This window comes from Oreochromis niloticus, linkage group LG7 (genome assembly GCF_001858045.2).
Source record: "Oreochromis niloticus isolate F11D_XX linkage group LG7, O_niloticus_UMD_NMBU, whole genome shotgun sequence".
Classification (NCBI taxonomy): domain Eukaryota; kingdom Metazoa; phylum Chordata; class Actinopteri; order Cichliformes; family Cichlidae; genus Oreochromis; species Oreochromis niloticus.
The window spans coordinates 43940241-43968021 of record NC_031972.2 but is presented as its reverse complement, the minus strand read 5'-3'; the positions used below and the strand labels follow the sequence as shown (position 1 = coordinate 43968021).

At 41.6% G+C, this 27781-nt stretch overlaps 1 protein-coding gene across 14 annotated transcripts in view; it reads left to right on the top strand.

Moving 5' to 3' along the window:
* LOC100698058 (unconventional myosin-IXa) overlaps positions 1-27781 on the top strand; it is a 146213-nt gene that overhangs the window by 97306 nt on the left and 21126 nt on the right. For all 14 annotated transcript variants that reach the window (XM_019361837.2, XM_019361836.2, XM_019361835.2 and 11 more), the window contains 13 exons: positions 5004-5120; positions 6591-6725; positions 16971-17092; positions 19548-19689; positions 21087-21282; positions 22515-22634; positions 25498-25573; positions 25650-25793; positions 26711-26750; positions 26846-26968; positions 27112-27192; positions 27283-27393; positions 27625-27747. In XM_019361837.2, the coding sequence (XP_019217382.1) occupies positions 5004-5120; positions 6591-6725; positions 16971-17092; positions 19548-19689; positions 21087-21282; positions 22515-22634; positions 25498-25573; positions 25650-25793; positions 26711-26750; positions 26846-26968; positions 27112-27192; positions 27283-27393; positions 27625-27747 (1530 nt within the window). The remainder of the gene's footprint in view (positions 1-5003; positions 5121-6590; positions 6726-16970; positions 17093-19547; positions 19690-21086; positions 21283-22514; positions 22635-25497; positions 25574-25649; positions 25794-26710; positions 26751-26845; positions 26969-27111; positions 27193-27282; positions 27394-27624; positions 27748-27781) is intronic.

The window sequence follows — 27781 nt, the reverse complement described above, 5'->3', positions numbered from 1 at the left end:
TTAAGTTGTGAAACGTAAAGAAAAAAGGGTTGTTGGTCAAGAATATGATGTCATAAAGAGGGGGTACGGTCATCTCAGGCACACAGGCCATCTGCTGCTCAAAAATACTGTTTTGTAACAAAAGAAATAAAGAAAAAAGATTTTGTTTGACGTCAAGGCTCCAGTCCAACCACGACCCTCAATTGGATGAGCAGAAAAAAATGAATGGACTGGCATCACTTTATTAAATAGCTGTTATTATAGATATCTGTTGTTATCCAAGCTGGATGCCCATAACTTTGACCCCTGTGTGGTTTAGTCTGGGTTTAGACTCAGACCTGGAGAAGCGAGTGTGTACGTGTGTGAGATCTTGATTGCGTGCATGTGTGTGTGTCTGTAAGCATGCGTGACTCCATGCTGGTCATGATAAGGCAAGCGCTTTGACAATTTTGATGTGGCTACAGATTATTTGACTGTACCATTTCCTTCTTCCTGTTTGAAAGACAGACATATGGAAAGGGAAGTGTATGTGCGGGGATCAGGCGTTGATGGTGGGGAATAATCAGACCCTCATTCAAATAGGTTCCATTCGTACACGAAGCGTCACTTTATGTTAGTTTCAAAGTGATTTAAGCTATATGATGATGAGAAGTATAAAACCACTCCCCTGTTGGTGATGGATTGTAAAATGCATCACAAACACCCAGTAAACATACATATATGGGCACTGACACAGATAACAAGTACATAAATGCAGATTAAAAACATATGCTCACTGGCATATTGTGGTAGAATACCTAGATAAAACATCCTGCAGCGAGGAAGCTAGCAGGCCACGTGCAGTGTGAGCTCATGCTGGTGTTTCACGCCTCCTGTGGTTTTTCAAGGAGGAGGAACGAGAGAAAGAGATGGAGACAGAGAAAACAACAAGTTCCCCTTCCAGGGCTTTATAATCAGAAACACCAGCTAAGACCCAGTTTAACAGTCCGTATTGCTGCACTTTACAAAAGCCTCCGATAAAGTCCTGCTAATTATTTCATCTGTTGCTTGGGTGGGCATTGAGTGAAACATTTTCTACGCATTTGCTTCCAGCCACGTTCCCTTCTAGTTCCTAACTTGTCCCATTTTTATGAATAATTAAACGACATGGCAAAATACAGAGACGACACGTGCTCAGTGGGCATGTCAAATGTTCACTTCAGATCTGCCAATCCCAAGTTCCTGCTGCAGCAATTAAATTGTGATTCTTTTTGTATTATTCATATCAATCTTACATAAGTCTGTGGGCACGGAGACGTCACAGGCCTGCCTGCTAAAAATATCACAAGCAATCAATAATGTAAAGGAGAGGAGGCAGCTTTTAAAAATGCACGTTTTTGCTTCATCATAGCGGTTTGCTGCAAGGCTTTCAGTCCCTAGTGCATCTGCGTTGGAGTGCTCGGCCTCTGCAGTTGTTAAAATCGTGGTTAGAAAAGGCCCCCCAAACTTTTAGTAGAAACTATCACCTCTTATGGTTTCAGCTAGCCCACAGATATCAACAACAAGTGTATGATCTGAGAGGAGAACGCTAACATAGCAGCAAAGCAAAAAGACACACTCAGAGACCAAACACCCTTGCTGAGAGAAACATGGCCTCCTTTGGACGAACACCTAGCTAACCCTCTAAATGTTTTTGACACCTCCCTCATGGTATTCAGTAGTAACCTTTACTCTCATAGGAAGTCATTTCAACGGCTCCCCTCAAAGCTGAGAAAGGCTTAACTCCGTGGACCTGCACCAGCAGTTATTTTACTTCTTGCTGCTTGAAGGCAATGAATATCATTGATATTCTGAAGACAGTGGATCGCCTTGTTCCTCCTAATTGCTACGTAGCAAGCTGCTATAGTTAGCTAACAATACTGGTAGCTTTCTGATGTATCCACATTCTGCATATAACTGTTATAGGACTAAATCTGCATGTGTTGGAATACTGAGTGTCCAGATCCTGCTGTCCTGCTGGTCTATCTGCCAGAATCTAGTTTTTATCTCAATAAGTCCTTAGCTAGTCTGGTATTAGTGCATCCCATCACAATGTAGGTTGAAGGGATTTTTAACCCTCAGCTGTAAAAGACTGATGGGGTATTGTGATCACCCGGACACCCCAGGGGAGTGGCTGTAGCTCAGGAGGTAGAGCAGATCATTGGTTGGTGGTTCGATCATGCCAGTCTGCCTGCCAGGAATGTTTGGGGTTCGTATCTTGCCCAAGGATATTTGGGCTGCTCTCCGATGCATCCACTGTGTATGAATGTTACATAGAAAGCACTTAAGCATGTTGTATCCATCACTTTATAAAACATGAGAGTAGAAAAGCACTGTATAAGAATAACTGGTTCTGCTGAAGGTTTCTTCCTGTTAAAAGGGAGTTTTTCCTCACCACTGTCACTAAGTGCCTGCTCATAGGGGGTCATCTGATTGTTGGGGTGTTTTCTCTTAATTAATGTAGGGTCTTTACCTTACAATATAAAGCACCTTGAGGCAACTTATTTTTTTAGGCATTATATATATTGAATTGTGAAGTTAACTGACTTGAATTGAATTCTGATGTTGGCAGGATTACAACAACACAGCTGATTCTGTGATTCTTTTTGATTGTCTTTTAGATGAAATCCTTTCTGATTGGATCACACTTAGCAGTCTTTTCAGATTGGGGTATTGCACAAATATTTTGGGGTTCCTGGCATAAAAATATTTGACCTAGCTGAAGCAGATTTCCTTTGTCTCATTACACTCCCTGTTCAATCATAACACTTATTCGTGCCAGAGAACATGCTCTGGTGTCCAAGTCAGGTCTGCTTATGTTAGCTTAGCATGATTTTCATCATCTCTAAAGAGAAAGAATAGTTGCTGTTTTGCTCATTGAGGCGTAGTGGGTTGGGTTTTTTTTAATGGATCACAAAGTGAACTATAAAAAATGTTGTCCAAATACTAATCTGTAGGTCTGGAGATACTTAAGGCTCTGGCTCATGACTGAAAACTCCAAAAGTATTACAGCACTGTGCACAGCGAGCCTACAAAACATAAGACCACTAACTCTGAGCAGACAGGGAACTTAAACAGGGGCTCTGTTTGCCCTTTAAATACAAAGTGGCTGTTGTTATACTGCTTAACAGTTTATTCATAACAGGAGCCTCGGGTACATTGCCATTTCTAAGTTACAGTAGCACAGCCACTGATAGGCTGTTAACGTTGATGGTAACTTACTCAAGCAAGTAGCTCGATTATTTTTCCTTAAGCAACTGCTGATTGTTGACTGCTGGTTCTTTTCAGCTGCCTGTTGCTGTAATTATACATCCTGATGTTTTGATGCCTAAAAATAAAATAAGCATGTTATACATTAATGGAACAAAGGTTATTAATTTAGGTTTGAAATAAGAAGATTGATCATCACTCGCATGTCTGTAACACTAAATCACTCATACTGTAAACTGTAAAGCTGCTACGTGTGGTCATTTTAAACCACTTCAAGGTCACTTCAAATTATTCAACTGTAAATTGGAAACTTTATTGATCCTTTTTAACCTAATTTTAAAGTGTATATTTATTCATTTTACCTTTACCTTAGTCTTTAGTGTATATTTATTTCTTATTCTTCTTATATTTATTGTTCTTTTTTGCACTGAATGGAACTGGAGCCTTGTCGTCTCATCTCTCTATATACTGTACTGTATGTAACAGAGATGACAATAAAGTTTACTTTGACTTTGATTATGCTTAGGATCAATGCTAGCAACTAGAAAAAAAATAGCAATGCATTGCAAAAACACAATGCCAGTCACCTCTTACCTCCCTGCTCAACTAAATCTTGATCATAGACACTTAGTGTCCACTATATTTGGTAGTATCAGGTTGGATCTCTGGTTACTGCAGATTTGTCGACTGCACATCCATGATGCAAATCTCCTGTTCTGCCACATCCTAAAGATGCTCTGTTGGATTGAAATCTGGTGACTGTGGAAGTCATTGTAAAACTCACTCTCATGTTCAGAAACCAGATGATTTGAGCTTTGTGACGTGGTGTGTTATCCCACCAGAAGATGGGTAAACTGTGGTCATACAGCAACAGACATGAGCATCAGATATACTCAGGTACGCTGTGATGTTTAAAGGATGCTCAGTTGGCACTAAGGGTCCCAAATTGTGTCAGGAAAAATCCCCCAGACAATGACACCACCAGCACCAGCCTGACCTGATGATACAAGGCAGGATGGATCCATGCTTTCATGCTGTTCACACCAAATTCTCACACTACCGTCTGACTGTTGCAGCAGAAAATGGTTGTTGTTGCACCAACAGCCATGCCACATTAAAAGTACTTAAATGGCTTTTCTGCCCCATTCTGATGCTCAGTTTGAACTTCAGCAGGTTGTCTTGATCATGTCCACTGGCTGAAGTGATATCTGTATTAACTAGCAGCTGAACAAGTTTACACAATAAAATGTCTTTGCGTGTGTATTCAGTACTTTTGTATGGATAGAGATTAAGCTAAGAAGACCATAACATCAGTAATTTAAATTTGGAGCTTGTGGTATGTAGATTATTCTTGCAGTCAGGCTAACTTCTTTCCTGTGCTTTGAGTCTTTAGGCAGATCAAAGTTAGTGTTTGAATAAATGTTTGGCTGTTTTCAGAAAAATCTGGATGAGGTTTTTGTTGCAGCCAAATTATGAGCAGTTTTTGATTTAAAACACCAGCCACTGATTCGTTTTTCTCCATTGCTTTTTTGTCTGTTTAATCTCTTCCATCAAATGTTTCAGCTGCAGCAGGAGTTTATTAGAACTTTTTCTCTGCCCACTTTACACATTTAACATGACAATTATCCAGTCTCAATAACAACAGAACAAGTGAAAAAAAAAGCTAAAAAAGTTACTTCAGCAAGACTGTGAGTGAAAGCGATAAACATCCACAGAGCTAGCATCTGTTTCAGATTACAAAATCCATATGTTTTTGATCACGTTGTTTGTCTGTGTGTGTGTGTGTTTGTGTGTAGGCGGGCACAGTGAGGGACTCCATGGCCAAGTCACTGTACAGCGCGCTGTTTGACTGGATTGTGTTCAGGACCAACCATGCCCTGCTGAACAACAAGGACCTGGAGGACAGTTCAAAGGTAGGAATGAAAACGCACTCCACAAACACAGAATCAGAACCTTTAACAAGGTCTACAGGTCTAATATAAACCTGATATCTCTGATTAGTTTACCTTTCCTCCCATTATTGCCATCTTGATTTTACCTGTGTTGTCTGTGTGTGTGTGTGTGTGTGTGTGTGTGTGTGTGTCCAAGTGTCCAAATAAAATGATCTCCCTCAAAATTCATATCGGAAATATCCTTCAAACCTTGTCATTAATAATATTAATTAGGTTACACCACTGGCTCATACCCTTAAATGGAACAGAGTTGTTATGAACTGTAGTAATTAAACCTGATTTTAGTACTATTATTAAACATAATAACAACTGAGTAAATATTGGCCATGTTGTTCTTTCTTCTATTTCTGTTGCCTTTTGTTTTATTCCTAGAGGCAGAGGGTGTGATATGTGTGTGTATACAAGTGTGTGTGTGTGTGTGTGTGTGTGTGTGTGTGTGTGTTGGATTGGCAGCTGGCAAGCCAAACCCAGTGGGTGCATTGAAGGAATTGGAAAACAGATCGTTCTGTGTGTGTGTGTGTGTGTGTGTGTGTGTGTGTGTGTGTGTGTGTGTGTGTGTGTGTGTGTGTGTGTGTGTGTGTGTGTGTGTGTGCTAGGAACATTTGGGCAGATGGCATCAAGTTCCCTTCAGCTCGGTTTACCCCCCATGGTCCTCTGATGTCCCAGCACTGTGCCTGTGTGTGTGTGGATGTGTGTACTTGTCTTATTCATATTGTGGGGACATAAATCTATTTACGCAGTCACATTGTGGGAATTTGCCCCTTTCTGTGGGGAAAAACAGTCCACAGGATGTAAATCATTTGATTTTAGGCTGAAGACGTAGTTTAAGGTTCGAGTATTGATAAGCAGTGCTTTAGTCTGCAGGAAATGAATGTAAGTCAATGCAGCGTCCTCTGAAATGGTGAAAACAGGAGTGTGTGTGAGTGCCTCCCTTGGCACTGACATCATCTGTCTGTGTGTTTGTCAGGGGTCGATGAGGTTGCAATTTCCCTCAAGGTCATTGTTCTTGTGTTCAGATAACAGATTATATATATATGCCATGTGTTCTTGTATGTTTTTTATGCCAAACTATAAAACATGACCCTTCAGAGGGAAATAAAACGCTGCTGAATAACATTCAATTAAATGAGAAGCAGCTTTTACAGTCCATTTCATAATTAAAGGCCTTCTCTGAGTGAATGCCTTCTTTAGATGGTGCATATTAATGATGCATGATGACATGAATCTTACTGACACCCGGGGGGCAAGTGAGAGGCTGGAGCTGCAGCAAGTGGGACGTAAAGGGAAACATCTCTAAATAAAGATGCTTTTGGTCAAAGCATCATGCATTTCTACTCATGTTTACAGTGTTTCAAAAGGAAGAGTCTTCCTTTAAAAAGAAATCGTGCTGATTAAAGAAATCTGAGGTATGCTGTCTGCCTGTTCCACCAGATCCTGTCTATAGGAGTGCTGGACATCTTTGGCTTTGAGGATTATGAGAACAACAGTTTTGAACAGTTCTGTATCAACTTCGCCAACGAACGGCTTCAGCACTATTTCAACCAACACATCTTCAAACTGGAGCAGGTAGAGTAATTTTACTGTTTTTCCTTTCCTTTTCTTTCCTCCAGACAATAATCATTGTGCAGCCGCTGATAACACGTCACTGCATTTTGTGTGTAGCTGGAACTACGATGACGTTAAACACGTGCAAACATTCAAACAGGATCTGCTTCTCCACGTCTGCATATGCACCTCTCAAAGGGGTGAGGTGGAGGGACATTAGTAATTTTATCTGATGTGTGACACATGGCTTCCTCTTTAGTTGAACCTCTGAATGCAGTATGTTAAAGAGGTGCTAGAAGAAAAGTGCTTTGATGTGCAAAATCAGTGCAGGTTCCTTTTAAGTCAGATGTGTCAGTACATGTGTCAAAGTCTACTTCATTTACAGTCAAACAGCAAGTAAGTAAAGCTTTATTTATGTAGCACCTTTCAAGATATAAAATTGCAAAGTGCTTTACAAGATCCAACAATGCATAAAAAACAAAACAAAATAAGAGAAATTAATAAAAAGCAGATTTAAAAAGATACGTTTTTAACTGGCTTTCATAAGAGACCACAGAGTCCACCAGTGTCAAATCCAAAGGAACAGATTTCCAGAGTCTGGGGGCCACTGAACAGAAGGCTCTGTCTCCTTTTGTTTTCAGTTTAGTGTGGGCCACCATCAGCAGGCCCTGATCATAGGACCTCAGGGACCTGCCAGGGACATATGGATGCAGTAGCTCTCTGATATAACCTGGTGCCTGTCTGTGAAAAGCTCTCCAAGTCAATAAAAGAATCTTAAATTCCACTCTGAAATAAACCGGAGCCCAGTGTAGCTGCATCAGGATTGGAGTCCCATTTGAGTCACATTGTGTTGTTTTTTGTCAGAAGCCTGGCAGCAGCACTAAGAGGTATAAGTATCTCCTTTATCCCAGATGTGCATTTTTCTGGCACAAAGATAATTATTTCAGTTTTGTCTTGGTTTAGTTGAAGAAAACTGTCTGCCATCCAGTATTTAACAGTGTCTAGGCTCTTTCATAAACTGTGGAGTTTAAAGATTTCATTTGGGTGAAATTAGGTGTACAACTGAATATCATCTGCATAGCAGTGATAGGAGATGTCCTTACAGTATTCGCTCCTGGGGGAGCGAATACAATAAAAACAGCAGAGGCCCCAAAACAGAACCATGGGGTACACCAAAATGAACTGGAGGGGGAGATCTGTACTTAAAACTAGCCACAAAAAAAGATCTGTCAGATAGGTATGAAGAGAACCACTCTAAGGCAGATCCTGATACACCAAGGGCAACTGCATCAAAAGCTGAGATCTGGACAGATGCTAGGAAGCATCAGCTGCTAAGTAGTCATCTACAGAACATCCTGGAGATGACAACTAAGGCTGGTTCATTGATTTTTATTGATAACTTGATCATTTTTATTGAAAGGGTGATCATGGGAAACTCTTTAGTTCTTCATGTGGTCTCGTGTCATATATCATCAGCCTTAATCATGCTGGTTGTACTCCTCTGGTGAGCGTGCATAGTGCTCCTGTGACACTACTGTGAAAGCAGCTGTAATTATGCAGTTGGGCTAGGGTAGCACGCACATCTATTAATGTGAAAGGTCAGAGGAAAAAGTGCTGAATACTCAGAACAGGCTGACAGGCTGGGTTAGAGTGCATGAGTCAAGCTGAGCAGCGTGGATCCTGACAGCTTAGTGCTGCTAACATAGCTTTGTGCAGGTCGTTGGATTGACTTGTTTCCTATTTATGCCTCCTTCTCTTTTACCACTGCTGCATCTCAAAGCAAACTCATCTGCAGCATCAAAAATCCCACATCAGTTACATTATATATTCATGCTGTTTTATTTGGATGCCAACTGCTAACCCACTTAATATTCTGCGTGCCGTGTTGTTTCTGTTGTTGTTTCCAAATCACATCGAGTCGACAACAGAACTGAGAAGGATCATTTAGGGGAGATTATGAGTCTCAAATCAGACGGACTGTGTCAGAGTAGCTGTCAGCTCTCCTCTCCCTCTTGCTGAACACTGATAGGCCGTGGCAATTTAACATGCTAGCTGATGGCTGATGGCGAAGCTAAGAGAGGAAGGGAGTGTGAAAAAAAAAAAAAAGAATAATGCCAGCAAACAAGTGCAGTAAACGTCTCTTCAGTCTTAATGAAGATAACAAACCGGCAGTCAGCCAGTGCTAATGGCGCTGTTATCTGTTTCTCACTGTTAGCCCTCAGGCTACACACACATGCAGGATAACATTTTAACCCAGCTAGTATTTTCTACAATTCAGAGGGGAGACTGGCAGGACTGATCAGAATGGATTGCAAAGTAACTTAAAAAATAAGTCTTTATCTGTCTTTCTGAATTGCATCTAACAGCTGATAGAGTGATTTGTTTCTAAAAACTCAGGATGTGATGTTTTTTGCACATTTGACTACCAAATGTCCTCAAATATATAGAGATCTGTGAAAAGAGTATTTCAAGTATTTGTAATAACTGGCAATGAGTCTTTCACACTGCTGTGGAGAAATTTTGGACAACTCTTATTTGCAGAATTGTCTTAATTCAAACCCATTGGAGATTTTCAAGCATGTATATGTTTAAGGTCATGTCAAAGCATGTCAATTAGATGTAAGGCCATACTTCAACAAGGCCACTCCAAAACTGTCTTTGTTGGGTATTTTGTAGCCTGTCAAATGTGGATTTGCTGGTGTTTTTTGGATTAGTTTCCTGCTGGATAACCCAAGTGCGCTTGAGTTTCAGGTCACAAACTGATGGTCGGACGTTTTCCTTCAGGATAATCTGGTAGAGAGCAGAATTCATGGTTCCATCAATTACAACAGTTCGTTCAGGTCCTGAAGCATCACACTACCACCACCATGTTTGAGTGTTGTCTGATGGTCTTTTTATGAAATAGTTTTATTTTAGATGTAACGTGACTCAAAGCTTCCAAAAAGTTCAGCTTTTGTCTCATCGGTCCACAGAATATTTTCCCGAAGGTCTTGTAGATTGTCGAGATGTTTTTTGGTAAATGTGAGACCAACCCTTGTGCTCTTTTTGGTCAGCAGTGCTTTGCTCCTACAACTCCCATAGACGCCATTATTTACCAGCCTCTTTGTTATTGTCGAATCATGAACTCTGACCTTACCTGGGGCGAGACAGGCCTGTAGTTCTTGAGATGTTGTCATTGATGTGTTCTTGGAGTAATTTTGGTAGGCTATCCATTCCTGGGAAAGTTCATGACTATTCCAAGTTTCCTCCATGTGGGCATAATGTCTCTCACTGTGCTTAGCTGGACTTCCAAATCCTTAGAAATGGCTTTGTAACCGTTATCAGACTCATAGTTGTCACTGACTTTGTTTCTCACCTGTTCTTGCTTTTTGACACCTTTTAGCCTAATTCACTTGATCTGTTTAAGTCATTTTTTGATTTAACTGCATTTTGTATTTTTTCAGGTTATTTTTGCCAAATATAAAAAGTTGTTTGGTGGTTTAAAACCTTAAAGTGTTACAAATATGCAAAAAACTAAGAAATTAGGCATGGAAAAAATATGTTTTCATAGCATTGGAGGCCTTAACATATTTCCAGTTAACGCTCTTTGAAAGCAACTATACATAATATGTTTTTCTGCAGTGCTGCAGTTGAGCTCTATGTATCGTGTAAGAATAAAAGATTACCTTAATTACATAAGTCATCATCTTATTGTCTGTTTGTTTTAAAAGTACAGTAAATTTATTTATTTTTGGACGGTCTGTCACTGATGAATATCTCTGTTTTCTATGGTACTTCCATTTAAAGGCGTGTTCCTCTGTTACATTGAGTTAATAAGAGTCAAAGTGCTCCTGAGATGGCCAGTCTTGCATCAAATATTGTTTCAGCAGAGTTCACGTTTATTATCCTTAATCACCGGTGTCCTCCGAAACTCTGGCTATCATTGAGTTTATTTAACAGAACAACAGCTGAGGTGGTGTTGAGCCCCTCTGAGGGAAGCTGGTAAAGCTTCAAAATAAAGGGCTGCCAGATCTCAACTGATTTGCGTTGGTTTGAATAAAATTGCGAGCCTTACTTGGATGTGATACGGAGAGAAAGCTCTTCACATCTACTTTGTTTTGAGTCTTTGACTGCTGACCTCAGATCAGCTGGCACTCACCTTTAGAAGGTAACTAAACACTAATCATGACCCTGTAGGTGTCGTGGGGTGTTTGATGTAAAGTTTTATTTGTGAGGTTCAGATTACCTGGTCAATCCCAGAGGATTAAGACTCTGCCTTTCTGAGAGTTTTCTAAGATTTCTGGGAATAATAGATTATCGTTGTGCAGTTTGAACACTTCCATGGTCAAGCTTTCCTCAGTGCTGCCGTTACAAACTATGAGAGCTCAATTTTGCTGAGTATTAACAATAGTATCAAGTGAAATGGAGCTGCGATTGAAATAAAACAGATCATATTGTCTTCATCCAACTACTTCCAGCTAACTGCAGCTCTTTACTCTTCTTTTTCACTTTAATTTGCCAGTATTTTTGAAGATGTGATCTTTTTCTTTTCTTTTTTTTTTACTATTAAGGTTGATTTGATTTCTATTCAACCTTTAACTTTCAAAGACTGGAACCCTTTGTGGATTCTGGGCGTGCTTGGGTTGTAGGCCATTAATTGAGCTGTAATAAAGACCTACTGTTTGCTCATTTTTAAGAAGGATCGTGTGTCTAGAAAAGATGTAACCTGTTTTCTGAATGCGAGCAAAATGCATGCTTTCTGTCAGCTCATACGCCTCATTTTTGAAAGGCGGTTTTAGCTCTCCATCAAGGGGATTTTCCTCCGCTCTTCCCTCTGGGCTACAATCCGCTCTAGCCAACCAGCTGGTCTTATCAGTGCTGCGTGTTTATCTTTGGAACAGGAGCCAAAGCTAATAGCGCCGCACCAACCTTAGCCCTCAGCTGGATCGAGGAGGGTGTGAGTGTCTAGTGTTTACACTCAACATGCCAGTTGGTGCTTGATTTCTTTTCTGTACAAGGACCGTATATCAAAGTGAGAAAACATATATGATGGCCACCGCCTAAGGCAAACACAGTATCGTGTTTACCTTGGGAGATATCACACTGACTCCGAACTGAAATAAAAAACATGTGGACAGGTTTATCGTCATCTGACAGAGAATTCTGCAGCTTACTTTTTCCTCAGACAAAGCAACGAGGTATTTCTCTGAATTAATAGGATCCTTAGGAACGGGCCAATTTTACCAAAACAATCTCTTTATTGTATTAACGGTCATACTCATTAATTCATTTTTATGGGGCGGCTGTGACTCAGGAGTTAGAGCAAAACACTGGAGTCCAAATTATATGATAGTTAAAACAAATCTTTTGGACCACCTATACTGAAACCATGAAAACACACATAAAAAAATCGGGATGGATATTTATACTGATATGGACTGGGTAAGGAAAGGATATCACAATGAAAAATATCAGCCTACAAAGGACATAATTCAAACGTCGGGACATGCTCCTAACGAGACGGCCTTGGTGTCCATGGTGTCCCATTTCCTCCCAGATCTGGACCAGGGGATCACTGAGCTCCTGAACGGTCTGAGGTGCAACCTGGCAGAAACATAATGTCCCACAGGTGTTCAATTGGATGTAGGTTAGGTGAGCGTGAGGGCCAGTCAATGATATCAAGTGTTTCATCCTCCAGGAAAAAGCACAGGGTGCTTGTAGTGGATCTCCCAGTTCTGGTATTCAATAGCAAATGCCATTCGGCTCCATGGTGCCGGGCAGCAAGCACAGAGACATTCATACCAGTGACCTGCTGTAGGTGATTTTGTAGGGCTTATCCTGTTCCTTCTTTCACAAAGGAGCAGATACCAGTCTTGATGGCTTAAAGACCTCCCCTGTCCAGCTCTTCTAGAGTAACTACCTGACTGGAATCTCCTCCATGCCCTTGAGACTGTGCTGGGAAACACAGCAAACGTTTTGGCAATAAGCATATATTGATGTGCCATCCTGGAGCAGTTGGACTACCTGTGCAACCTTTGTAGTGTCCATTTATGGCTTCATGCTGCCAGTAATGACACTAACTGGAGACAAATGCAAAACTTTAACTGAGGACCCACCAACCTTACAACATTAATGGACAAGTCTTTGAATTTTCTTTGACATTTCATGATCTCCAGTCTCTGCTAGTTTTCTCCTTTCTGGATGCCCCTTTTTTCCCCACGCACACACTCCAGCTCATCTTTTTTTTTCCGCATCTCTGCCAGTTTTGATGTCTTTTTCTCCTCACCCTTTTAAAACCACGAGAACTTGCTCCATCTCCAATTATTGCACCACTGTTCCTCCTGTCCGCTCAATAAAAACACTCTGCTGTCATAATAAGAGAGACAGGAGCTTAGGGAGTTAGAAATATAAAGACGGAGGGAGTGGAGAGATAGCAGGAGCAATCGAGAATCACACACACACACACACACACACCCTCCCTCACCTCTACACCAGGGCTTTCAGCCAAACACAATCCGGGTTGCTTGAATGCTGCACTGAGTTACGCAGGAGAGAACAGACACATGGTTGACTAATGGATGGAAGGATGACCACAAATCCTGACCAACCTCATCGACCGCAACAGAACTCCCGGCTCACTTTTGACTCAGCGGGAGGTTTGAGGGCTTTTATTGCTTGCAGATTGGATTTTAGGGGTCTGATATCAGTTACATCTCTCTCTGTTTACAGTGGTTTGGTTTTGCCAAATTTATTTCATCATGCTTTGTGGAGGATCTGAATCCTCTATTGTACTGGGGAAATCTTATCAGCCTTATATTTCAGAGACAAAGACAGAAAGATGGCCCTCAACAGATTCTGAGTTAAACTTGGTATGAGTTTAAATCAGAACTAAGCACCCATCAACAGAAAAGGTAGTAGAAGTACTTTTTTCAGTGCCCCAAAAATGATTAAAATTAAGATAATTTTGATAATGCTTTTTAATAGCTGCCCAAATAACAGGCGTCACAAAGATAGCTTAGAGTTTTTGTGGAGAAACTCTGTGAACAAATCTGCACAGTCACAAAAAAACAAGCAGGCAAGTGACCTTGATCTTCTTCCCCCCCCATGTCAAAGGGAGAGCCCGGACACCCTTTGCAAGATGTTTGTTTCCTCCACTTCTGTCCCAGATGTCATTCTTTTGGTCACTACCAAGATTTTGTCAGCACAGGTAAGGGTAGGAGTAGTAGATGAGGGAGTAAATGAACATCTTCATGCTCAGGCCTCTCGTCTCTCCTCCGTGTACCACACAATCTGCTCGTCTCACTCTTTTTTTCTCCCCTCACTTGTGAATAAGAACTGTGAGAAACTTGAAGTCCTCCTATTGGGGCGGTGACTCCTTCTTGACCCAGTGTGGGCTCTCCATCCTTTTCCCCACTGAGAACTGTGGCCTCAGACTTGCTAATTCTCATCCCAGCTGCTTCACACTCAGCTGCAAATCCTGAGACTAATGGTCCAGGCAAAGGAATCTTTCTTCTTTTAGCCATTTCTCTTCTTCCTCGGTTATATTTTCTCCAAGCAAACCCACCATCTGCTTCCTGTTTACACTAGCACCTGTGCCCACTGAACGGTATTTTTAAACAGACGTGTTAGTAAAGGCAGAAATCATTTTGGAAATGCTCCAATGAGCAGGGATCACTTCCACTTTAAAAACTCCTTTAAAATAAAAACATATCAGACTGGATATAGCTTTAGTCCGTCTCCTCTGTTAGCATTTTTTCATCTGAGCTCTCCTTTCTGCCAGCTCAACTAGAACGAGACCTTGATTGGCATTTATTTGCTACTCTCAATTACTGTGTTAACAGGACTTCCATGAATAGGGTCTTGCATATAAAAATTAGAGGGTCGCTCTGCAGTGCATAAAAAAATCTCCTAAAGCAGCTGTTTCTAAGTTGTTGGATCTGGTTTGCTGTTTGGTTGAATCATGACTGAAAGACCTTCTGTGCATTCTTCACATACTGAGTCACCACTTTGTAGTCCTCTGTCTGCTGGGTCGGGCTGTTTACGTTAATGTGCCTATGTAATAAAATGGCTGATTAGTGCTCGCGTGTGTGTGTGTGTGTGCTTATCTCATTATCAGAGTGTCTGTATCTAATTGCCTCTCTCTCTCTGACTTAGTGTGCATGTGCACAAACTCTCACAGACACAACAAACGCAGCCAGATGAACCGTGTCAGCCAGCGGTGCCGGCGCTCGTCCTTGATGAGATTTAAACAAAAAGAGATTTAAACTTCTTTACGCCTCTGTTTTCATTTTGCTTGATCCGGTGCGACCTCGGAAGAAAAGCAAAACACGCCACATGTTCTAAATGCCTCATCAGTGATTCAGCAGCCTAAAACAAGGAGAGGGCAGACGTGTCGCATATGTGAAACTATGTTACAGCTCCGCTTTGAATTTTTGACCCCTGTTCGGTTTTACGAATGGCCAGCATATGTTCCACAATATTTTCCTCTTTCTTCATTATGCAAATTTGCTCTCTAATAGAGCCATATGAGGGGTGCAAACATGTAAATTTAAAGACTGAACTACACTATGACACCTAAAATTTACAGTACTCAAACTGGTATGCCAAGCACACATAAACCCTGAACTGGTTCCCATACAGTCACATTTACAATTGGGTTTATTTTAGGATTAGTCATTAATCATTATGCACATTCCTGTGTTACTGCTTGTTTTTGAATGGACTTATTGCCAGGGTACAAACACACCCAACTTTTTGCTGGGAGACAGAAGATGGAGTGTGGTGAGGAACTTTCACTTGTTGAGTACTTTGTATGTTCAAGTAAACCCTTTTGAGCATTAGACATGGTAAGAAAGCTTTAGAAAGTCTTTGAATCCATCCATTTTCTTCCATGTATCCAATTCAGGGTCAAGTCCAGCTGCCATGGGGATATCTGACCGAGTACATCATGGACAGGTCACCTGTCTGTCGTGTGACGAAACGTTTCTCCCACTAAAAACGCTACGTCCAATCAACTTACCCATGGTTGGGGCCCAGTCTAGAATTGGTTCAAAGCAAAAATTTGGTAGGCAAAAAGATGTGACTGCTCACTGCTGTAAGAAAGCAGTTATTGGCTGATGTGATTGGCTCCAACTTCTGCTAGCGACGAGGTGTAATAGTATGTTCTCAAAAGGCAGCTAGGAGGAACTGGCTCAGCACCAGGACCCACACTATGTCCGCGCAAAAGAGGTGTAAGGGTAGCGATATAAGTGCTCATTTTTCATGAGCTCACACATGCCCACTAGAGGTCGCTAAAACTCGTATTAAAAGCTCATACAAACAACCAATCCAGTAATTTTCAGTGATTAGCAGATTTCTGAGGACTTGTTTGCAGTGTAGCCCGTGTCATCGAACATGAAGGCTCTAATCGTAGCACAGTTATCAGTGCATTGTTCTTACTCTCTTTGGATATTGGCTGCTTGTTTAATGCTGTCCAGCGGATTAATCTGATACCCCCACCCTCTTTTCTTATGCTTTTTTTTCCAGCTAGGCTTTCTGCTTTGGTGGTGTTTGCCATTAAACGTTTTGCTGAGTGTGCATCCACTTTTCCAGCAGCCTAACTGAAAGACACTCTCTAACACGTGTGGTTTTGGAGCAGGAACTGTTTACATGACTTTCTCAAATATACCTCAACAGTAGCTTTCTTAGTAGAGCGGAACGTTAACCTCGTCCCGCCCCGATCAACTTTTCATGCTTTCCGCCTCCAGCTGGCAGAGGCTCGCCGGTTTCTTTCTTAGGGGTGTCAAGGGCACCAAGGTCATATCTTTCAGAGGCAGACAGATCTTGCCAAACGGCTTTTCCTTACAGTCAGCAAGCAGCCAGGTGTGTTCCTAGTGGTGACTCAGGTTTTTCAGTGGAATGAAATCATCACTTGAAGACTTCCTGATTGAGTTCTATGGAAAGCCAGCACAGGCGTGAGCATACTCTTTGGCCTGTACGAACCACGCTTATCAAAGTCAAGATCTCATGCAAAACAGAACATGTTTGGTTGCAGCGCTGGTAAACAGCTCTGCTATGTCTGTAAGATGCTTAACCTCTCATGTTGTAGTGCAGCTAAAGACTGATTGATAGCAATGCCTGTGGGAAAATATGAAAGCATTTCAGAAGAACAGTATATGCAAGAAATCCTGTCAGACTTTAGCTACATAGCAGTCAAAAACATTAACACATGGGTTTGTTGTCTCGCTTCATTTGTGTTTCGCAAAGTTACTGACCATCCTTCTCCTGTCTGTTTGTTCTTGCTTGCAGGAAGAGTACAGGGCAGAGGGCATCACCTGGCACAACATCGACTACATCGACAACAGCGGCTGCATCAACCTAATCAGCAAGAAACCCACAGCTCTGTTCCACCTGCTGGACGAGGAGTGCAAGTACGGCACCTGTTGATTAGCATGGATCGTGTTTGTTTACTAGATAATCATTAAAACTGTCAGTCGAACCATTTTCTGCGTGATATTGCACAACTGCTGGTTTCCTCCATGTGTTAAAGATCTTCAGGTGACCCTTCCTTAGGCCATGTCCACACTAATACGTTTTTGTTTGAAAACGCAACGTTTTCTCTCCGTTTTGGACTCCCGTCCACACTGAGACAGGAAAACGCAGTGTTTTGAAAAAGCTCTCCAAAGCGAATACATTTGAAAAGGCCGTTTCGCGTTGCAGTGTGGACAGTGAACCCGGAGACGTTTTGAAAACGATGACACATTTTAGTCATGTGATGCAGTCATGTGACCAATTAAACTAAGATAGCGGAGGGCATTATACAGCAGTTGTTTTGTTTATGCTCAATTTTGACAGCCCTATTAAAGATTAATATCAGTCTGTACATGCTCCAGATAGATTTTCTTCAAATTCTTTAATTCTCAATCTCTTTTGCAACTTTGTACTTTTGTGTTACTCGCAGCAACAACTCCACCTCATTGTTAGTCCATTTAAAAAACTTGGTGCTTTTCCTCAACATTTTCCGTGACGTTTCAAAGAGCCGGAAAGTAAATAAGCGGCAGACAGAAATATGGCAGGTCGAATCATCTTGTGTTTCACGCATGCGCAGGACTGGAACGTAAGTGTTTTCGGCCATTTCAATGTGGACGCACAACTCTGTGAAAACAACTGAAAACGCTAGTGTGGACGCGGAGCGTTTTCAGATGAAAACGCCGTTTTCAAATTTATCCGGGCTGGTGTGGACGTAGCCTTAGTTATACTGCAATAGACCCTCGGCTGCTGGGGGCTTCCCATGATGCACTGAGTGTTTCTACTTCACTCAGCTGCTTTTGCTCTCTTTGTGTTTATACACCAACTCTGCTTTTAATCATTGGTTATCATTAATCCGTGTGTCTTTTGTCCTGTCTCCCTCCCCTCACACTTAACCAGTTGCATTAGATGGTTTCTTCCTGTTTCTTTTCCTGTTAAAAGGGAGTTTTTCCTTCCCACTGTCGCCAAGTGCTTACTCAAAGGGGTTGTCTGATTATTTGGATCTCCTCTATTCTTTGTTGAGTCTTTACAATATAAGTAATTACTGTTGCATAAATAAAACTTGTGGCACCAAACACGAGGAGAGGATATAAATATATCTGATTATTGGTGAAACCAGTTGAAGAACAGAGCATTGATAGGTCTTTTATTGCTTGCAGATTGTTTCTTGCTTTTAAACTTTGTCCCCTTGCAGTGTGCTTCATCAATGATGGTCACGCTACACGGAAATTACTTTCGTGCATCTGTTAAACTGAAGAGACAGATTGCTCCCTCTGCAGGCTTTTCATTCATTAGCCTGATCGATACCAACACTGGGACTCCTACCAGGGTTTAACCAAAGATATACTGATTCCTCCCCCACTTTTACTGTAACAGGTTGAGCTTTTTCTCTGCCTTTCCTATGGTGAAACATTGTACTGCGGGTCAGCTCTCTGTCTCGGCATCTTTCTTCTTCATAAATCAAATCAAATGATCCCCCAGCCCCCTCGCATTAAAAAAACACACCAGGCGGTACATCTTTGGAGCCATATTTATCTATGTTAGCTGTCATCTTACCTGCCACTTAGCGTAGCTGCTTCATCTGGATGTAATAACGTCGGGAGTGGACCGAATGCCATGTATGTATTTGTTCGTACAGCGTGTGTGCGTGTTGGGGTGTGGGGAAGCAGTTTTGAAGAATTAGGGTCAAAGGGGGATCTCTAAAGAAAAAAATGAGGGGGACAGGATCTCTCCCAGGGTTTGTGCTGCCGCAGGAAGGAGCTTCATGCTAAATGATTATAGCAAAAGAAGGAAAGACTCTTGGAGATCTCATCACTCACAGCTAGTGCAGCCTTCAGGGCCTCTGGAGGGATGGATTATGTTACTGCAGAATCAGACGAGCGTGGGGGCTCATTTCGACTTTAACGGCATCAAACTTCAGGACCTCCACCTGGGTAGGCAGTGCGGTCTGGAGGTGCAGGGAGGAGAGGTGATATGAAACATGTCCAGGAATGTTGATCCAGCCAGCAGAGGTTAGTAGTTAATGGCTTAAACGTCCATAAAGCAGAGGTGAAAATACCAAAGAAGAATGTGCAAGCGGAGGCCTCGTAAGCACCCTTGTGGTTAAATTTAAGTCACTGGATTAAATATTTGACAGTGAGTTTTAATCTCTCGGGGTTAGAGGAATGGGATGAGCGCTTGAGAAGTGCAGGAAAGCAGATGTGGGGGAAAAATGTGGCAGGTGGTGGTAATGTTTGTAACTTGTTTTACATTTTCCTTAAATAATCAGGAAATAAAAAGTCTCTAAAAACCAAAGTGTGTCCTCTTTGGTCTTTAGAGACTTTGAATGCAAGCCTGATGAAGTCAATGTCTTTGCAGTTTCCCTCAAGCTTCGAATCAGACCTTGCTGGACAAGTTCAAGCGTCAGCATGAAGGAAACAGTTACATCGAGTTCCCCGCTGTCATGGAGCCTGCCTTCATCATCAGACACTACGCTGGGAAAGTCAAGTACGGAGTCAAGGTAAGACGAGTCTCTGCTGTCACGCAAAAGATCTGATCTGCTTTTTACAGTAGCGCGTCTCCACCGATGATCATTGTAGCCTCAGCGCTTTAGTTTCACCGTGTCCCCGACCCTGCACGTGTTGGTAGTTGCTTCTAATCTCAGGGCAGCCAACTGTAACACTAATCCAAAGGATTTATAGTACTGTTTGCTCTGTTGCTGCCCTGGATTTACAGAACGGCCCCACCTGCTAATAGCTGCGAATGAACCCAAAATTAGGCATTAAACCGAGCACGCTGGCACAAACAGTTGCGTGAAAAAAAGAGAATTTTTTCCACTGATATCTGTTAATTTTGCTGCGGACTTCATGTTAAATAAAGTTTTAGGAAACATGTCTCCAGTGATAACATCAATTTATTGATGAAGCCGGGAACTACAGTTCAGAATCTGACATCCACTTTTCTACCTTTCGTTTGCATTGGATTTATATTTTGATAGTCTGAGCTGTCTCACTCCACTCGAGTCTTTATGGATCCTGAAATCCTGCCGCAGATCTGCTTGTTCCGTCGACCTATTTTTGCAGTTAGATCTAATTCTCTGCTCATTTCCCAGCTGCGTTTTGATAAGAAGCACATGTGCTGGACTGGATCGAGCGTATTGTTGTTTGACTGTATAATATAAATCCATAACAGCTGGTTATCTCGGCTGTGGAAAAGTATCTTGTATTTGCTCAGAGCCAGTGAGTCGTTTGGTGCGAACCGTGCAGCGAGAGCCGCAGACGTGAAATGTGCCTGACGTTGGCTCGGCAGCGAGCGCACAGCTGATTTGTTTCATATGGACAGAGAAGGGTTTATAGTTCAAGCTTTGTTATGATAGCACCACTTCAAGTTGGAATATTTCATTCCTTACAGACAGATGGGGCAGAGGGCGTGGGGCATGTGTGAGAAGATTTTTCCTCACCTCCTGCTTAATGTGAAGCGAGAGGTGCATGACAACAGGCGTGAATTAAGTACATATTTGGAGGCTGTAAAACTGCTTCATTTTAATTATGGCTTTGAAGATTGAAGCAATATTTTGACATTTTGTATACTAATATGTGTTTGCATTCTCGCCAAGTCTTAGATGAAAATCGATGGCGCTATGCAAGCTATTTAACTCTATCCACATAACTGAGTCAAGAACAGAGGTGAAACATTTGCCCATAAATAGTTGCAAACTCTGCTGCCAACTGCCTTTCCACAGCTTTACAAACAAGAAATAAAATCACAGCCACAGCAATAACTAGGCCCCTTGTTTGTTGTAATACTTCAGCTCTATGCTTTCATGCTTTAGTCCTACAAAGGTTGCCTAACGTTCTTCTTTAAATGAAAGAAATAGGCTGTTACTCAGTTTTGAAAACACGTCTTTCCTTCATCCAGGACTTCAGGGAGAAGAACACTGACCACATGCGTCCCGACATTGTGGCCTTGCTCAAGAGCAGCAAGAACGCCTTCATCTGTGGCCTGATGGGAATCGACCCCGTGGCGACCTTTCGCTGGGCCGTGCTCCGCGCTTACTTCAGAGCTCATGTGGCGTTCAGGGAAGCTGGACGCAGACACACCCACAAAAAAACAGGTTCAGTATATGCAGTAAACCGGAGCAGCTTGAAAGTTCTGCCATAATAGACTGTATATAAAAGATAGCTGTTGAAACCACAATGTAACACTTATTAAAAAAAAACAAAAACTTTTTTATGCCAAATGTGACCACACATGGGTGAGAGAGTAGACTGTTAAAGCTATTAGCTAACACTGGAAAGCTTGGTTTAGCAAGCTGCATCTGAAAACTTATGGGTGCAGTGTACAGACATGGAAACCTTCCAAATAACCTGAAAATAAAACACTATTTCATAGTCCAAAACTGTTGGCCGGGCTGTGTGTACAAGTTAGATGTCAGGTAATTATGTTATTAAGGCTTGAACTGAAAGCACTTTCTCCCCCTATAGTTGTTACGAAAGACTAACGTAGCTGTAGGTGCTACAGATACTTCTATGGTGTTTTCTGTATTTTAATTTGATAGTTTATGGAACAGACCATTAATTTTCAGAAGAAATTATATTTACAGAAACTTTCTGGAGTTTGTCTCAGATTACTATTTGATAACATTCTTTTGTCTAAAATGAGGATAACAGTGACTAGCTTTACATTCAAATATATTAAGTATACAGGTGTGTAGTATTGTTTGCCATAAGCTGAAGTGTGCATCGCAAATATTAACCAAGCTGACAGTAGGAGCTACCGAAAAATGATTGATTGTGAAGATGTGGACCTTTTTAAATATTTGTACATGGTTAGTTGGTGTATTTACCTTATCATAATAAACTTTCTGTCTTCAGACGGGACTCAAGTAGCCAGGCTATGTAAAAAGTGCAGGAGGGTGTGCTCATGTTAAAGTTGAACAGGAGCCCGGGTACAAACTTCCATAACTGAAAATTTTGGCTTGCATTTTGTTCGTTGGAGGAAGTTTAGCAAGGTTGTCCATCTTTTATAGATTCTGTGAGGACAGATTCAGTTTTGTAGGTACCACTACAGTGGGCACCAGAGGAACTACGTCAAACCTTCAGTATTAAAAGTCAAAAATCGGCATCATAAGCATTTGACTCGTGGTTTTGAATGACAGTAGGTTGATGTGATGGAGTTGGTTCATTATTCCCAGCTTATCTACTCTCTGTGTAGATCTAACCTCCAAACTCCAAGGAGCTTAGTGACTTAATCCACTCACAATATAACCATTATTATGTTTAATATTCCAGATAGATGCTTGACTGGAATTTACTGTCATATTTTCTCTCCCTCTCTCTGGTTTAGGGAATGATGCAGCAGTTCCCTGTGCTGTTGTTAAAACTGTTGACAGCTTCAGTTTTCTTCACCACCCTGTTCACCAGCGGAGCCTCGAGATCCTTCAAAGATGCAAAGATGAGAAATACAGTAAGTAACCTGAGTTTCCTGCACACATTCACACTAATAGACGGTGGGAGGAAAGTTGGAGAGACTTGCGTGTAGCCTCAGTTCAGTCCCACACAGTGATTTCACCATGGATGCGGTTTTGTGCTGCAAAAGGATTGTCATGGATTTTTGCAGTATTTTGTTCATACATGTTTCATGTTTTATGGATTATTAACCAAAAATTGAGACCCCTTAAAAAACTAACAAACTGATCTACAGCTAAAACAAAGAAAAGGGATGGAGGCAGCAGAGAAAGTGTCTGTATGTCTTTAATTTATTCAATATGCTTCTCTTTTAGAAGGCTTTTAAAATTGCTTTTACTTCAAAATAAAATAAAAATATTGATATTCTGTTATTCTGAAATATCAGTATGTATTAATTATTTATGTTTTTCTCTATTCCTCACCTTAATTATATTTTTTTTGTTTTTTAAAGGTGGAATATGTGAAACACTTTAGCCTAGAAGTGGCAGTGTTACTTTTGTTTCTTAGTGTGGCGTTCTTTTGTTTCACTTAGGCTAGCTGTTCAGTTCTTTCATTGCCAATAATTGTTACATCATCAGTCAACAACCAACCTCCATGACTGACTTGAAAGGCAAACTAGGCTTGCTGCGGGTGTAAGAGATGCTAGGCTAAAAGTGTAGCCTACACACATTTTTGTAGCACTTCTCTAGTCTAACTGACCGCTATAGGTGCTTAAAACTATAAATCAACTATAATGAACCATATGTTCATACAGCGGGTCAGTCTATACAACTAAAGCACTTTATATTCTTCATACCTACAACCGATTTAGAATCGCCAACTAGCCTACCATGCTAATCTTTGGACGCTAGTTTTTTAAATAGCAGGAAGTATTTAGGCAAGTCGACTAGTCTAAGAGAAAGAAAATCCCCCCAAAAACAATACATAAACAAATTATGTACTGAATGTCACTAAAAAGCTTAGCACCTACAAATGCATTAGTTTGAGAGTCTGGCTAGTCTTAGCAGTGTTAGCAGGAGTTTTGTCCATGCTATCACCTACACACTGGGATTTACACCAGTACCTACTATTGTGTCATGCAAGTACAAATGCTGGCAACAACATCAGCTGCCTGCATAGGCTGCCCAGTAGGCTTTGCATGGATTCAACGCAGATCAAGGCAGGTCACACATTACTGCTGGTTCCAGGATCTGCAGTCATCTTGTTTTTGTTTCATTTATTGACTGCCTGCTTTTTATACAGACTGTATAAAAGTGAAATACAATCTCTGGGGAGCGCTGCTTCTTCTTTTCGTGTTAGTTCGAGGACAGACTGGATACTAGGATGAGTCAGTAGCTCCTTTTGAGCTATAAATTGGTATTATGGAAAGGTACAGCTGGTCCTAGCTGAATACTATCCCAACTTCAGTAGATATTGCTACAGCTATGTAGACATCTTTGACACAAAGCTATGTTTCTTGCATATATAATCTTGCATATTGCACCTTTCACGTTCGTATGATAAGTGTTATCCTTATAAATAATAAGGATTTATGTGGGATTTCGCTTGTCCTCATATGTGGATTTGTTTTGTCAGATTTTAAAGATTGGTTTGCAGGGTCAAGATTTCAATACATTTGAAGCCAGAATAATAGGGACCCTCTGTAAAACTGAAAGGTCGGCACTTATTTGAGCGTGCAATATTTTTCGGTATTGATCATTTAAATTCAATTTGCTGAGAATATGAGAGGCATTCCTTTGAAAATTGCTATATTTCTTGAGGTTTAATGTGTTTTATCTTCACTTATGTAATAAATGGTACTATATCGGATTGTTATGATTCATATCTAAGTAGAGTTTGAAAGGTGATCCCAGTGAAAGAGGTTTTTAAATGGATTGATTCCTCGTGAGTTAAGAAGGCACGTAGCTCGGCCTAATGAAAGAAATGAATCCTGTGCTGTATAGATCATAATGGGTGGCTTGTGGTTTTGAGGCCCGGTAAACTGGTTCTGTTGCAGCCATTAATAAGAAATCAGGTATGTGGGTCACTCTGAGCTCTGGGCAGATTGACTCAGCCTAGGAGCAAAGCTCATAACCAAGAATTTTCCCACGCATGAGTGATCGGACAAATGAATCAGGTCTCTGTAGACCCGAAGGGTTTAATGACACCCACGGATTTTCTGGCCGTCCTTTATCACTTCTTTCAGCACTGATAATCACGTTTGTGTGCCTAAGTGTGTTTTTGCATACTTCAAGTGTGTTTATTCATGTCATGTATCCTCATGTTGTAAAGCAGCACTTTGCAGAAGTGGGATTTAGCAGCTTTCCAGCACTGCAACTCATTTCAAAGGAAATTCCCTAGAGAATTTCTCAAGTCTTTATTTTTTCCTGTAAAAGAGAAAGTCTGCCGCACCTCCACATCAGTAAGCCTGTGAAAACGATCATATACTGTAATGTATATATTTTGCTTTGAAAGAGCTTTGTTAAAATAATATCTGTAATCCCCAAATTACGGGTAATCTGGGCAATTTTATTTTGCACCTGCTGTTTAGGGCAGCCAATCAGAAGAAGGCTGACTTAATCTGAGTCAAGCTAAAATAGCTTGTTTCAGATAGCAAAGCCGCTCTAAGTCCAAGTAGAACAGAGATGCTGCCCTGAAGATAGTGGTTTGTCATGTATAAAGAAGAAGTGTGTTAGAGAAGTGAATGGGAAGAACGGTAGAGAGTTGGAGTTAGGGGATTAGTGGAGACCCTTAAGTGCTGGATCTTAATGCTGTGGCTTCAAACAGGGGGTGAGTGAGATGTAGGTGTTGATAAACCCTGTGACCTTTGACTCCTTTTTGTATTTCCTTTCCTTTTCCTCTCTTCACCACTTCCTATCCAGGTATAACCAGGAAGAATCCCCGCACCCCCTTGTCAGATCTTCAAGGCACCAACGCCCTCAATGAGAAGGCCAGCTGGTAAGTACGAGGTTGTATTATTAGTATTAAATAAAATGCCTCTGTGCTGATCTGTACTCTTCCTCCCTCCCTGTAGGGATGGCTACAGCGTTGGATGTAATGGTCGCACCTCCAGGTCGGGTCGCCTCTCTTCAATGGGAAGCCCCGCGCTGGAAGAAGATGGGATCTTCCTCAACTCGAACAACAGCAAGCTCCTAGAGAGAGCTCAGGGAATTCTAATGTGAGTGACATATCACAAAGTCACAGTAGTCTTTTTTTTTTGTTTGTTTGTTTTTGACAGTTCTCAATCCAATATATCACGCTGAGCACTCGAAGCGCTTTTACCCTGCAAGCATGCTTTCAGCCATGCACACGCAATCATACAGTGCTTTGTTCTGTGCACTTCAATCTCTTTTATCTATCACCCACACACTCACACAATACATCAGGAGCAATTTAAAACCATTGACCTTCCAATTAGTAGACAATCCACCCTACTTCCTGAGCCTCGCCCGCCCCTGTTGGTCTAATATTAGTAGTAATACGTTTTAAAGGGAACCTATCCTGCTCATTTCCTGCTAACTATTTTTATTCTTGGACTCTACTAAAGTAGCTTTGCATCCGTCACAGTTTCAAAAACTCCTTGGTTATCTTACACTCTAACTTGGTGCTGGTCATCCGCTGTCTGAATCTTCTGATTGGCTTCCCCAGTTTTAAACGGGAGGCTTAAACAGCAGATGTGTCAGGCTTCTGGTGATGACAGCCAGATCTTCGTGCCCATTTGAGGGCTATCTGCAGTCATTAACATCATACAGAGCCAAGGAAGGAAATAGCTGTCTAAAAGCAGGCGTTTTGAGCAGACTATGACTCACAGGGATAATCCACACACACGAACTTCATGAATCAAAACTTTGGCATGTTTAATATAATGTCACTGTAACAGTATAGAGTATAGCCGGCAAAAAATAAAGACAAGCATAATAGTCTTTAAAGCGATGGTTTTTAAGGCGCTTTCCCCCAGCATACTGTAAGCCCTGTAAGGCTGGATTGTAAGAAGGGATAAGAGAGCGTATCAGCACTAATACAGAGGAAATAAAAGATGTTAATAGCTGTTGATTCTGCTGATAATATCTGCTAATTATAATTTCTCATCTTCAGGAGAAACAAAAACTGCAAAACTAAACCAACTCTTCCCAAGGTAAGACCCTAACCTGACACTACGCAAAACTTAGTAGGTGTTCATTCACTGCAGTGATACACAGGTTTGTAAATGATCTGGCTTTTTGTGCGCAGCACTTGCTGGACATTAAGTCTCTGCGCTACCTGAGCAGCGTGACGCTCCACGACCGCATCACCAAGTCTCTGCTTCATCTGCACAAGAAGAAGAAGCCTCCCAGCATCAGCGCTCAGTTCCAGGTCAGTGTCGCTTTCTCCCTCTGCTGGAGCACTCAAAGAACTACAACAACATCAGTGACACAGCAGACGGCAGCACGAGCACGTGCAGCAGCATCAGTAACAACAAAGCGCAAAAGTGAGATCATTTCTGTTTGTGTGTGCAGGCGTCGCTCAATAAACTGATGGAGACTCTGGATCAGTCGGAGCCGTACTTTGTCAAGTGCATTCGCTCCAACGCTGAGAAGGTGATCACTCCTGCAGAATAGCCTCCACTCCTCTTAGCGACCGACTGCTGGATTGTGTTTAACCGCTCCTTTGTTTTCTGTCCTACTTAGCTGCCGCTGCGCTTCAACGACAGTCTGGTGCTCAGACAGCTGAGGTACACAGGTATGCTGGAAACCGTCCGGATCAGACAATCGGGATACAGCAGCAAGTACACCTTCCAGGTAATCCCCTGCTAACGCAACTGCGCTGCAGATCCACAGCCGAAGCCATGTTATCACTAAGATGTTTTACCTTATTGAGAAAATAACATTTCTCATGATGTTTAGATTTCCTTATTTGTATTTAAACATAACCAGAACTCTGTCTTCATATAACAAAACACGCTTTTTAATGTTCTATTCTCGTCATAAAATGAATCACCAGAAAATGAACACACAAAAATCCTTTTTTAGGACTTTGTGCATCACTTCCATGTGCTGCTGCCTCGGGGCACCAGCCCCACAAAGTCGGGTGTCAGGGAGTTCTTCAGACGGATCCACCTGCCCCCTGCTGGGTACCAAGTGGGCAGCACCATGGTACGAATTCTGGAAATTATAAATGGCCTGTCCT